We start from the raw sequence: 12,579 nt of genomic DNA on the forward strand, positions 1-12,579 counted from the left end.
TATTGATCATTAAATAAATAGAAAAACAAATTATATTATAAAGTTTATTACGATTATGAAATATTTGTACCCAAAGTTTGTTTTAATTTCCAGTTCACAGATATCATATCCATTTATCATCTAACATTAACCTTGCTTCACTGCTTGACTGTAACTGTAAGGTCGGATCGGACTTGCTTTTCCTTGGCTATCGTAGAAGTTAACGAGTTGCTTGACAGTTCCTGGACCAGGAGTTGTTATAGGTTTGGCAGCAGGGCTGGGATTGACGGGCTTGGGTTTAATTTGGTTGGGAGGGGGACCAGGAGCGGGTGTAGTCGGTATATGAGCTTGTTGAATACTGGGGGTCACTGGCTTTGCTGTTGTCGGGCTTGGGGCTGCGGGTTGTGGCGCTGGTACTACCGGTGCAGGTGAAGGGTTTTTCTGAGGAGACGGGGCACGGTTAATGTTAGGAGGCGGCGCACCTCCAGCTTCCATATTAATGAAGGCAATGTTCGCATTCTTGTCTATTGGCGCATACGTTTTACGACCTGAAAGATAAATGAAGGGAATTTTAATAGAAGTTAGTCTTAGATTGTTAGTTAGGTTAGGTTATTGGGTTTAATTATATTTAAATTAGATAAATTATACGGTATATCCACTCATTCTTTATAACGCTTAATCATTATTTCCTTATCTCTGTGTACACAATGTTACATAATCAATTAGTAAAACATACGTAAGAAGGTAATATTTTGAGAAGAAATCTTTTAAACAGTGAAAGAATCAAAAGAGTAGGTACACCTAATTTAAATATGGACGAATTTAAAACAAAAGTTGACATGGGATGCGAATTTTTCTAAACATTCAACTAATTTGCTGACTTAGATTAAATCTTCGTATTTAAGAAAGTTGAAATTCAAGTGAATACTCACAGTGAACGTAACAAAAGGCTAGAAGCAAAACAAACGCGCACAGCTTCATGTTTTCACACCGTGGCTCACACGTACGTCTTGGCTGTGTATAATCTTATATGGACTAATATTTAAGGAGTCACGATAAATGCTTTAGTCAAACGTATGATGCGTATATGTCGGGGCCGCGTCAGCCTTCTCCAATCACTGGTCAGATGTAAGCAGCGGCCACACGATTGACCTTTCACAGCCGCGACCTTATGATATCGTTATTCTTAGTAAACATTCAGATTAAGACTGTAGGTAGTTTTATATTAATTGTGCACTGTTGTTTTAATAACAAGTCAATGGTAATTTAATATATTCTAGGAGGTAGCAACGTTGACAAGTGAGCATTTTAGTATAGTTGGTTCTTTGATATGCTGTTCCTCTTGCTATTTCGGTTACAGTCCGGGCTGTCTGGCTGGCCGCAGTGGTTGCGTTTATTAGTGCGCATCTTATCTGCACAGGAAAATATCCTTAATTTAAAGTCATTTTTTAACGCATAATTTTTAATCTTTTGCCTTTAGATAGATCCATTAGACATACATTTTTTATTGCAAGACGTTTTTTTCGTTGTTAAATAGGTGCCAGACGCAATTTTTATTTCAAAATAATTAAAATATCATCGAAATAAGTGAAATTCCATCAACATGAGTCCCCGTGAAGGATAAGTAATCACTGTGTTACATATACTATATATAATATTCATTTTACTATTTACAATTTTTTGCAACAATCTACCATGGTGCCTCCTTTTCCCAACGAACCTCAAATAGGACGTTAAATGTAAACTTGATAAAAACCAAATACATATCATCAAATTCATATTAATACCCAAAAGTGTAATAAATATGAAAGCATCTATTAAAGATATTAGTTTACTAATTATTTAATATAAGTATTAAAAAAGGATAGTATAATATAAGAAATAAAGTTATTAGTTGCTTATTTTTTAAGCGGACTCATGTTGATGTAATTTCACTTATTTCGATGACATTTTAATTATTTTAAATAAAAAATTGCGTATGGCACCCATTTAACAACGAATAAAACGTCTTGCAATAAAAAAAATATGTCTGATGGATCTATCTAAAGGCAAAAGATTAAAAATTACGCGTTAAAAAATGACTAAAGTTAAGTATATCTTCCTGTGCAGATAAGATGCGCACTAATAAACGCAACCACTACCGCCAGCCAGACAGCCCGGACTGTAACCGAAATAGCAAGAGAAACAGCATATCAAAAACCCAACTATACTAAAATGACTTTTTTTAAAACGTTGGTAGCTCCCGTACCAATAATGGTCAAGTAATTGGATATTTATAATTAGGTTTTTAAAGTCGTTTTTCCTCACCACTTATTTTTCGTGCCTAATTAAAAACAAACATAATATATACAAATTTACATTATCTAGTTTCATTTTATTTTAAAAATAAAGGAATGTTTCCTTTCAGCAAAATATGCAATCTCCAGTAGGTATTTCAAATACCTGCTGTCCCTCCAGCGGCTCCAGCGCCCGTGGAAAATGTCCACCCTGTATATCATATGTATCTGTATATTTATATTTTAATTATTATCGTTAAAGGAATAGGTAGAAGCGTAACAATAATTATTCACGAGCTGAAATTTCAGCATTAATGTTAATTATGTTTATGATACGGCTAACGCATGTTATTGCCATTTTTAGAATGGTTGTTTTTCCACAATAATTATCGTTTAATAACCAACGACGTACCTATACAAAACATTCCAAGCAAATTGATCATAATGACACGCGTTTAGTTTATAAATCTTGGTTAGTATAAGTTAAAGCGAGATAAGCAGATAATCTTCTACATCCTCATATGCAAATAAATGGTAATAAAGCGATGTGTATCAAATAACGAGTACTGACATTATGCAGGAGTTTACGCGTGCTAATATGAATGTGGAGCAGAGTGTGAAATGATAGTCTCCTTAATTATTGATTAAAAGAAAGAAAGATATAACATTTATTGCCACATAATAACAAAAATTGGAAAATCCAAAAGTGCACGCCTCATAATCTCATCCTTTACAATAAAATTGATTATTTATAAAGGTGTATAATATAATATAAGTATGTAGATACACTTGTTCTCATGTGCCAATGCTCTTGTACTGTCTCAAAATAGTTGGAAAAGTAAAGAAAGCGGTACCGTAATAATTGAGCTATTTTTCTTGTGGCCCCACCTAGATGTGAAACTGCGCCGGTTTAAGGGACTGACTACCAACTTATTTTTTTAAACCTTGGCTTATAGTATAAAGAATCGAGTTTATAATGGTGAATTTTGAGTACACTATAAATATAAAAAAAAGTCGATATTTTTTTTGTTTATTTAATAACATTTAAACCACATCGAATCAGACCCTGAAAAATGAAAGGGTTCTATTCCTGAGCATACTCAAGCGTAAGAGAAAAAAAAAGACTCGATTAGTAAAGTATTTCGGTCGCTATCGTGTTAACAAGAAAATCCTCCGCACATACAGACACACGGACGTCCAAGACAGAACTTTTTAAACTGTTTATTAACTAGTTTAAATAACAAAAATGACATCAAAAATATCATGAATGTTAAAAATAGTGTTTTTTCTTAATATGTGTGTATGTATTATCTTACAAGTGCAATGTATGATACATAAAGACATTTTAAGTTTGAAAAATCAGATGTTTTGCGCGAAGTGACAGTAGTACCCACCTCAACGCTTCGCTTATGAGGCGTGCAATACTTGCTCTGTGGTATCAACCGATCAAAAAGAGTTCTAATCACAGATGGGGGCATGGAGGGCAGCTTGTATATTACACTGTGGCTGTCACGGCTGACCCAAGGCTGAGTCAACTGATGACAAAAAGATACACCTGGCATTTTATAAGTATTTTTTACGTACTTAGCGTATGCAAAGCTAAAACCTATACAGAGTGTGAGTGGGACAGTCTTAAAAATAATTTAAAAGAGATACATCATTTAAAGAGACACACCTAAAACCACAAAAATGACACCCATGACGAAAATATTTCAAATTTTTCGTCGGCGCCATCTTGGATTTTAGTTTTGACCTCATATTGGTTAATAGATACCCCAATAACCATGAAAATGACACCCATGACGAAAATATGTAAAATTTTCGTCGGCGCCATCTTGGATTTTAATTTTGACCTCATATTGTTTAATAGCTACTCCAAAAACCATGAAAATGACACCCATGACGAAAAGATGTAAAATTTTCGTCGGCGCCATTTTGGATTTCAGTTTTGACCTCATATTCGTTAATAGCTACCCCAAAAACCATGAAAATGACACCCATGACGAAAAGATGTAAAAGTTTCGTCGGCGCCATTTTGGATTATAATGTTGACCTCATATTCGTTAATAGATACCCCAATAACCATGAAAATGACACCCATGACGAAAATATGTAAAATTTTCGTCGGCGCCATCTTGGATTTTAATTTTGACCTCATATTGTTTAATAGCTACCCCAAAAACCATGAAAATGACACCCATGACGAAAAGATGTAAATTTTTCGTCGGCGCCATCTTGGATTTTAGTTTTGACCTCATATTCGTTAATAGCTGCCCCAAAAACCATGAAAATGACACCCATGACGAAAAGATGTAAAATTTTCGTCGGCGCCATTTTGGATTTAAGTTTTGTCAAATTGCTTTATCGGTAAATTAAGGAAAGCTGGCATGTTCACAGTACTCACACTTATGCAATTTCACTTACAGTATGTTCAAAAATAAATGCGACTCTAGTTTCATTTTAGACTTGAATTGTATAATGGGTGCGTTGTAGATAAATATATGCAAATATAATTATGAAAGCTCTCATAATTTACCTGTAAAATTATAATTTAAAAGTAAATCAATTGATGAACTTAATTATTTATTCTAAAAATAATCAATTGGATAAAAGTATTAATAATCATTCAATTATCAAATAATAATTAAATTTCAGGTCATAAAAACAATATAAATAACACGTGCGCTCACTCCCAAGTCCCAACACACGGATGGTTGTTTTGATAATGATTTAAATAACGGACGTCTTCTGCAGTTGCGGAGCAGTCTTGTCCTGACTTTGGTCGAGTAAAAATATCTAAGAAATATTATTGTAGCGACACCTCGCTCTGAATCGCGCAAGCGAAATGTTTCGCTACAGAGCTATATATACAACTTTCCGACATCATCCATCTCGGGTGGTTAGGGCTTTTCAGGAATTCGTTGGTTCTTTGTTCTTGGTCGTTTAGTCTCGTTCTTAGCGTTCTGCTCGCTGATCAATAATTAATTAATTAATTGATTAATTAAAATCAATTAAGTAATTGAATAATTTGAATTTGATAATTCATAAATAACTTGTTTATTTCAGAATTCAGAGTTATTAAATTTTTATTGCGGCCAGATGTAAATAAATACATCCTGCAATCATGCCGCCGCCGAGCGTGCCGCCGCTGCCGCAGCGACGCGCGACTCGTCCGCGCGCACTGGGCCGCAGGGTCTATAGTCGGTCGGTTGCCGCACTTGAAATGGGCCTGGACGCCATTGCCGCTTCCGGCCAGGCCGCAATTGTGGCCCGCTCAACGGCAACTGGCCGGCGTCCTGTGTTGGTGTCGGAACCTCAGTCAGGAGCCGGCGATGAATCATTCCTGGCGAGTCCACTGACGTTATCGCCGGCCCAATCCACCGAATCCGTATCCTCAATTACTCGCTCACTCACACCGAGTCGTCAACAGGCCCCGGCTAGCGCCGCTACACTAACGCCGGGCACTTTGAAGCGCGCCGCACAGGCACCACTGCCACGTACTCCGCGCTTCCCAGCCCCCTTACCGGGTATTCCTGTGGGACGCTTTCCCTCCCCTCCCCATAAAGTAGGAGAGAAAACTCTCACAGCGTCCCCGCCTCCTCCTCTGAACATGCCGACGATGTCATCGGGCTCTCCCATGGAGATCGGGACAACCGGCCCGACATACGCGAGCATGGCCGCGTCCCAAAAATCCCCAGCGCTCTCACCCTTCACATGCTCCGCCGCCGCTGCGCCCGCCGCGACTAACGCTAACATTAATACGACTGCGACCGTCACTGCAGCATCTGCCTCCACCTCTGCTGCTGCCGGCGCCACGAGCGCCGCGCCGCCGACCAAACAGCCCAACCGCTATCCCCCGCTTATAGTGGAGACGCTGCCCGACTGGCCCACCCACTTTAGAGAGTTAAAGAAGGTCCTCGGGCACACCCCAAACGGACGTCCATTTGGCAAGGGCGTCCGTTTCATACCAAAGACGGACCAGGAGTTCCGACTCATCCAGCGCTATCTTACGCAGCTGGAGAGCAATACCGGAATCTCCTGGTTTTGCTACTCGCTGCCCGCTGAAAGAAGCGTAAAAGTAGCAATCCGCGGCCTGCCGGCTAACACAGAACCGGCACTAGTAGAGACAGAGCTGCGAGAGCTCGGGTTCATCCCAGAGCACGTGCGCGCAATTCCCGCTCGTCCAGGTAGGCCGGGCTGTTTGATGTTCGCGCAATTGCAGCGGACACCGGATCTCATCCCAGGCATTTATGAGGTGAGCGAACTGCTCTGTATGCCTGGGATCACTATTGAGGCCTGGCGTGGCAGAAAGGGACCTGCGCAATGCCATCGCTGCCAGCAATTTAGGCACTCCTCCCAAAACTGCCACCGGCCAATAGCCTGTGTGCGGTGCGGTGAGAACCACCCGGCGAAGGAGTGTCAACGTCCGCGCGAGGAACCACCAACGTGCGCCAATTGTGGCGGCGCCCACACGGCTAATAATGCGAATTGTCCCATCTTCCGCAAGGAGACGCGCAACCGCCGAGCAGGCACCGTCGCACGCACCGCCACAAATGCCCGTGCGCCCGCAACAGAAGCCGATGCACCTGGCTCGCTCATGGCTGCCGCCAACCAGCCAGGGCTGACAGGAAAGCGCCGCCGTAAACGTGGCAAACGCACACAAAAGCGACCACCAGCTGCACAGCCTTCCGCGCCACTTACTGCAGCGCCAGTCACTGCACTGCTTAGTGTACCGCCTGCAGCATCCACCTCTAGGCCACGCTCCGCGCCGCCCACCGCGCCGCAACCTACCCAGCGTAGCAAAACGTCCAAGCCCACCGTGGTCGCCGCCCCCGTACGGGGGACGAAGGCGAAGCGTGTGATGCCACTGGACCCCCGATTAACCAAAGTAATCAGTACCCTTAATCAGGTGCTGATAGCCATCCAAGAGCAGCGTGACCCAGTACCGCTGATCTTGGGCTGTATCGCGGAGCTTTGTGCCTCTTATGGCTGAGCTCCGTATCGCTTTTTGGAATGCCGACGGGCTCTCAGCTCAAAAAGCCCGTCTCTTTAAAACATTGCTCTCCCAGCGTCAGGTGGACATCGGCCTGGTTAACGAGACACACCTCAGACCAGCAGACAAGTTGAAGGTTTCCGGATACTTTGTCTACCGGGAGGACCACACCTCACCGATCGGGACTGCTTACAGGGGATTAGCAGTCCTGGTCCGTCGGAACCTCATCCACCAACTGCTGCCAGTACCTCAGTTGCAGTCGTCGTACGCCCTCGGCGTAGAAATCTGCATAGACCGCCAGCCCATCCGTGTGTTCGCTTTTTACAAGCCGCCACAAAATCGACTAGCAGTGGCTGATGTCCGAACCTTGCTGGACTCGCCACTGCCCACGATCCTCGCTGGCGACTTCAACGCGAAACACACGGCGTGGAACTCAAACACCGTGAGCCCGGACGGTAGACGCCTACTGGACGATGCAGACCGCCACGGTTACGAAGTGCTAGGACCAGAGGTCCCAACGCACTACCCGTACTGTGCAGCCCACACTCCGGACGTCATCGACATAGCAGTAGCTCGCGGCCTCGTTGCCGCACCGTCACTTGACGTCCTGGATGACCACCTCATTTCCGACCACCAAGCCGTCCTCCTGACGCTGACAATGACTCCATTGACGACATCGCTGCCTTCTCCGAAACATCGCCAGGACTGGAGAATCTTCGCCGAACACATGGCTGAACATTCTCCGTCCTTTAGAGTCGAGAGCCCTGCAGACGTCGACCGACTCGCCACGGACTTCAGCGCAGTCTTGTCCAATGCGCTTCGCGAGTCCAGACTCGACGCTGCATCCACTCGCAAGAAACCCCAGCTCCCTGCCTACATATTAGCGATGTTAGAGGAGAAGAGGAAGCTGCGTAGACTATGGCAAAACCTGCGATGCCCGGCCATGAAGACGCGGCTGAACGCCCTGGCAGCCAAGATATCAGACGCACTGGAAACGGTAGCAGTCGAATCTTGGCACACCGCCATCGAGCGAGCCGGCGATGACTGGTCCGGCATGCACCGCCTTTGCCGCCAGCTCTCCAGGAAGCCCTCTCCGATTAGACCCCTCATGGCCGGTGACGGAACCCCACGTTACCGCGCCGAGGATCGAGCGGAGATTTTCGCAGACTTCCTGGAGAAGCAGTTTACGCCTAATCCGACTGCGAATGTGCAGCACGTAGAGACCATCAAGCGACATGTGATGGACTACTTAGAATTGCCGATACCGCCGACAGAAGATCTCGTCGTGTTCTCCCCTGGTCGAGTCCAAAGGATGATTCGACGAACTAAACTGCGCAAAGCCCCCGGTCCCGACCGAGTCACCAACGAAGCGCTGCGTCACCTACCCCCGCGAGCCATCGCGACGCTGACGCGGCTCTTCAATGGAATCCTCCGTACCGGGCACTTTCCATCCCCGTGGAAGCTCGGCCGAGTCATCCTGATTCCCAAGCAAGGCAAGAACATCATGCTGCCTGAGAGCTATCGCCCCATCACTCTTCTGTCGTCTACCTCGAAAGTCTTCGAGAAGCTACTGCTGCTGCACATTACGCCTCACCTTCAGCCACGCGACGAACAGTTCGGTTTCCGTGCCGAACACTCCACCACTTTACAAGTGACGAGAGTACTGCACCACCTCGCTACCGCCTACAACAAGCGAGAACAGTCAGTCGCAGTATTTCTCGATATGGAGAAAGCGTTCGATCGCGTCTGGCACACCGGACTCATCTACAAGCTGTCCACGTCTACTACTCCGCGTCGAGTAGTTAAGACTGTGGCCACCTTCCTGCAAGACAGACGTTTTCAAGTGGCGGTTGAAAATGCTCTGTCCACAGAGCGCCCCATCCGAGCCGGTGTGCCCCAGGGAAGCTGCCTGTCGCCCGTCTGCTATAGCAGATACACGGACGACATTCCAGTCGCTGGCGGAGCCATCCTAGCGTTGTATGCCGACGACGCTGCGTTTATAACCACCTCGCTGAACGCCAAGCATGCATCGGTAAAGATGCAGCGAGCACTGGATGCACTTCCCTCATGGCTGGAGGACTGGAGACTCAAGGTCAACGTGGGGAAAACTCAGGCGATTTCCATCGGACGGGCGCGCCTTCTGCCACCCCCGGTGTCTCTCATGGGCGAGAACGTCGAATGGTCACCGACGGCCAAGTACCTTGGTGTGACCATTGACAAGACACTCTCGATGCGGCCCCATGTGAAGAACGTGGTTGCCCAGACGCGCGCCGTGCGGAACATACTCCGCCCCATGCTGGCGTCTCACCTGCCTCTCCGTACGAAGCTGTGCATTTACAAGGCCTATGTTCGCACGCGACTCACCTATGCGGCCCCTGCGTGGTTCGCGCTGACCAGCGAGACGGACCGCAAGTCGCTGCGAGCGCAGCAGTCGCTAGCGCTCCGCACCATCTCCGGAGCACCACGCTTCGTACGGAATCAGGTCATCTCCAGGGACCTGCGCATGGAGAGCCTGGACGACTTCGTTCGTCGCCTGAGTTCCTCTATGTTCGCGCGCGCCGACGGAGCGCGATCCCAGCATCTGCAGGGCATCGCGCCATACCATCGGAGACCGCCGGACATAAGAGGCCTACCACGTGACCTAGTCTCCTAGGACACGACTGCTTCCTCGCCGCTGGCTGATGGGCGCCCCCCGGCACTTTGCCGGCGGGCTCGACCTCGCTAAGTGGCGGGTGGCTTCACCCACGGACATTCCTCCCTGCAGCAGCTAGCAGATCGCCCGCGATACCACGCGGGCTCGATCGCACTGCAGCAGGTCACCTCCCGGACACGACACCTCGGACCATTAGGTCCCACCCAGTGCCCCGCCTGTAGTTGCAGGCGGTGATGCCACCACTGAAAGGGGCCGTCGCCCCGAACAGTTACCCCGAGGCCTGTGAAGGCCTGCGTGGATGACCCCGCGATCGATCATCCATCGGGGCCTTTACGGCCGGCCAGTCGAGTTGACTGGTCGAGGATCCTCCCTTTTTCGATGGAGGAATTCCACCTTCCTTCCTCCACATTATATTTGTAGTAAGTAGGTACGTAATACCTACCAATACGCGCTAACAAATAGATGTTACATGTTTATCGTATAATTTTCACACTATTGGTTTTAAACTCAAACTCAAACATTTATACTATTAGACTTCTTCTAAAAGCACTTTTGAGTTTTGAATCGTCATAACAGTTTAACAGTTTTAACATTTACCACCAATTCAGAAAGCAGTATCTATAGAGAAGAAGAAGAATCTAATCATAATCGTAATCTTCTACTTCACTGAAACTTTCATCGCTCGAAGAACTCGATGTTTCGCCGTCGGAATTTCTTAATGTTATTATAAATGAGTCAGTGTAATTATATACTTTTGGTTCTAATTGAATATATTTTTCCTCATGTTCTCGCGTCTTTCTCCAAACGTCACTAAACATATTCAGACTGATGGCATTTGCTTCCTTTCTAAATAATTCTTCCACAGTTTTCAAGTTAAAGTTCACATTTTGTGATGCTACTTTCCCTTTAATTATGCCCCATAGTAACTTTATTGGGTTGAGTTCTGGATGGTACGGTGGAAGGCGCAATACACTATGTCCATGATCTTTGAGGATTGCATCAAGTAAAAATTGTGTATAGTTTGGCTTATTTTTTTAATAATGTGGATAACTTTGATTATTAATTAGTAATTTGATTTTTGAAAAAAAAATGCCGATTTTAGTCAAAATTTATATTTTTCTAACAAGATCCTTATCATTCCAATTTCCACCTTGGTGAGAAAAATTGACATTTCTAATGAAAATGAACAAAAAATTAAATGATTTTATTAAATACTGTAAAATAGTATATAATTCTTCCATTTACTGTATCACAAAATTCTTCATAGATTTTTAGATATTCGTACTACACCAATTACATCACCCTGTATTTATAAACAATTGCAAAATATGACACATACATAGGCCGGGAGATACTGACACAAAATTTCGGGTCATTTGTAACAGAATGGCGGTTCTACAGAGGTCTTATTACGCAATGACAAAAAGAAAAATGATGGTCAGAACGCTGGTACCGGCGGACTAGTCGCGTGGGCGTAAGTCACACTCGTCGGATAAGTAAGACCCCTATAGACCGCCATCCTGTTACAAATGACCCGAAATTTTGTGTCAGTATCTCCCGGCCTAACATGTGCAATGTGTAAATGTGTTGACGTTCCAGCTCTTCTTAATATACTTATACCCCACCAATCCGTTCAACAACCCATAAAAAAGGGGATCTCAGTCAACGTAATTTTTAAAATATAATTTTAAATTACAAATAATTTGAATATGAAACTTATACAGTTTACTCTTAGTGCTGATTTACACAGGGTCAGTAGACAAGTCAAAGTCAGTCGCGGCGCCGAATTTCGGCGCCGCGACTGACTTTAGCTGTTTACATAGACTTCAAGCCTCTGTACTGACTTCAAATCTGTTTACACAGGGTTTTTTTTCGGGTCAGCAGTGATTTGCCTCGAATTTGTAGTCAGTTACTGACCCTGTGTAAATCAGCACTTACTTATAAAGTATCAAATATTTCAAATCATGAAAACGACAGTGTACGCACAATAATCTTTTTCTTATTCGTTTTTATTTTTGGGACGAGGAGCGATACACCCGTCCTTCCAAGAGCGCTTCTGAGCGCGGTCTGACGACCCGCGAGAGCAAAATGTATGAAGAAATCGACAAGTATTTTTAATTTAGCTAATAATTGAAATAAAATTTTGATTTAGATACAAAAAAATTATCATAATCTATAAAGGACTATATATCCCTCAATAATGTATAGGTAAGAAGATAGATTAGGCTTTTACTTTTCTTAAAATGGTACCGTTTTAGACCCCATTTTTTATGGGAATGATTATTGTGCTGGGAAAATCGTATTTCAGCGACAATTTTGTCTAACGTCGTACAATTTTTATAAGATGAACGTAGAGCTGAATATATTATCTTTAAATTAAGATATAACTATGTTCTCACGTGTAATTGCTTTAAGTTAAAATGGTACCGAAAAACAGCGTGTTTTTGTAAAAATCCGTAATAGCACCCTTAACAAGAAAATCCTCCGCACATACAGACACACGGACGTCCAAGACAGAACTTTTTTAAACTGTTTTTTAACTAGTTTAAATAACAAAAATGACATCAAAAATATCATGAGTGTTAAAAATAGTGTTTTTTCTTAATATGTGTGTGTATGTATTATCTTACAAGTGCAATGTATGATACATAAAGACATTTTAAGTTTGAAAAATCAGA

The 12,579-nt window shown here is 44.1% G+C and overlaps 1 protein-coding gene across 1 annotated transcript; it reads right to left on the minus strand.

Moving 5' to 3' along the window:
* Positions 1–30: 30 nt before the first annotated feature.
* On the minus strand, positions 31–1,114 carry LOC123695978 (alpha carbonic anhydrase 8-like). Its single transcript, XM_045641943.1, has 2 exons — positions 912–1,114; positions 31–527 (listed from the first exon to the last, which is right to left on the minus strand). Exons 1-2 carry the CDS (start codon positions 958–960, stop codon positions 127–129), a joined length of 450 nt encoding a protein of 149 aa, XP_045497899.1. The 5' UTR covers positions 961–1,114; the 3' UTR covers positions 31–126.
* Positions 1,115–12,579: the final 11,465 nt, after the last annotated feature.

This window comes from Colias croceus, chromosome 1 (assembly GCF_905220415.1).
Source record: "Colias croceus chromosome 1, ilColCroc2.1".
In the NCBI taxonomy this organism is placed as follows: domain Eukaryota; kingdom Metazoa; phylum Arthropoda; class Insecta; order Lepidoptera; family Pieridae; genus Colias; species Colias croceus.

Bases quoted from the DNA above. Each gene is read 5' to 3' on its own strand.
- LOC123695978 (XM_045641943.1), bottom strand. From the start codon at position 960: ATGAAGCTGTGCGCGTTTGTTTTGCTTCTAGCCTTTTGTTACGTTCAC. The intron at 528-911 runs GTGAGTATTCAC...TTTATCTTTCAG, and splicing joins AGCCTTTTGTTACGTTCACT to GTCGTAAAACGTATGCGCCA.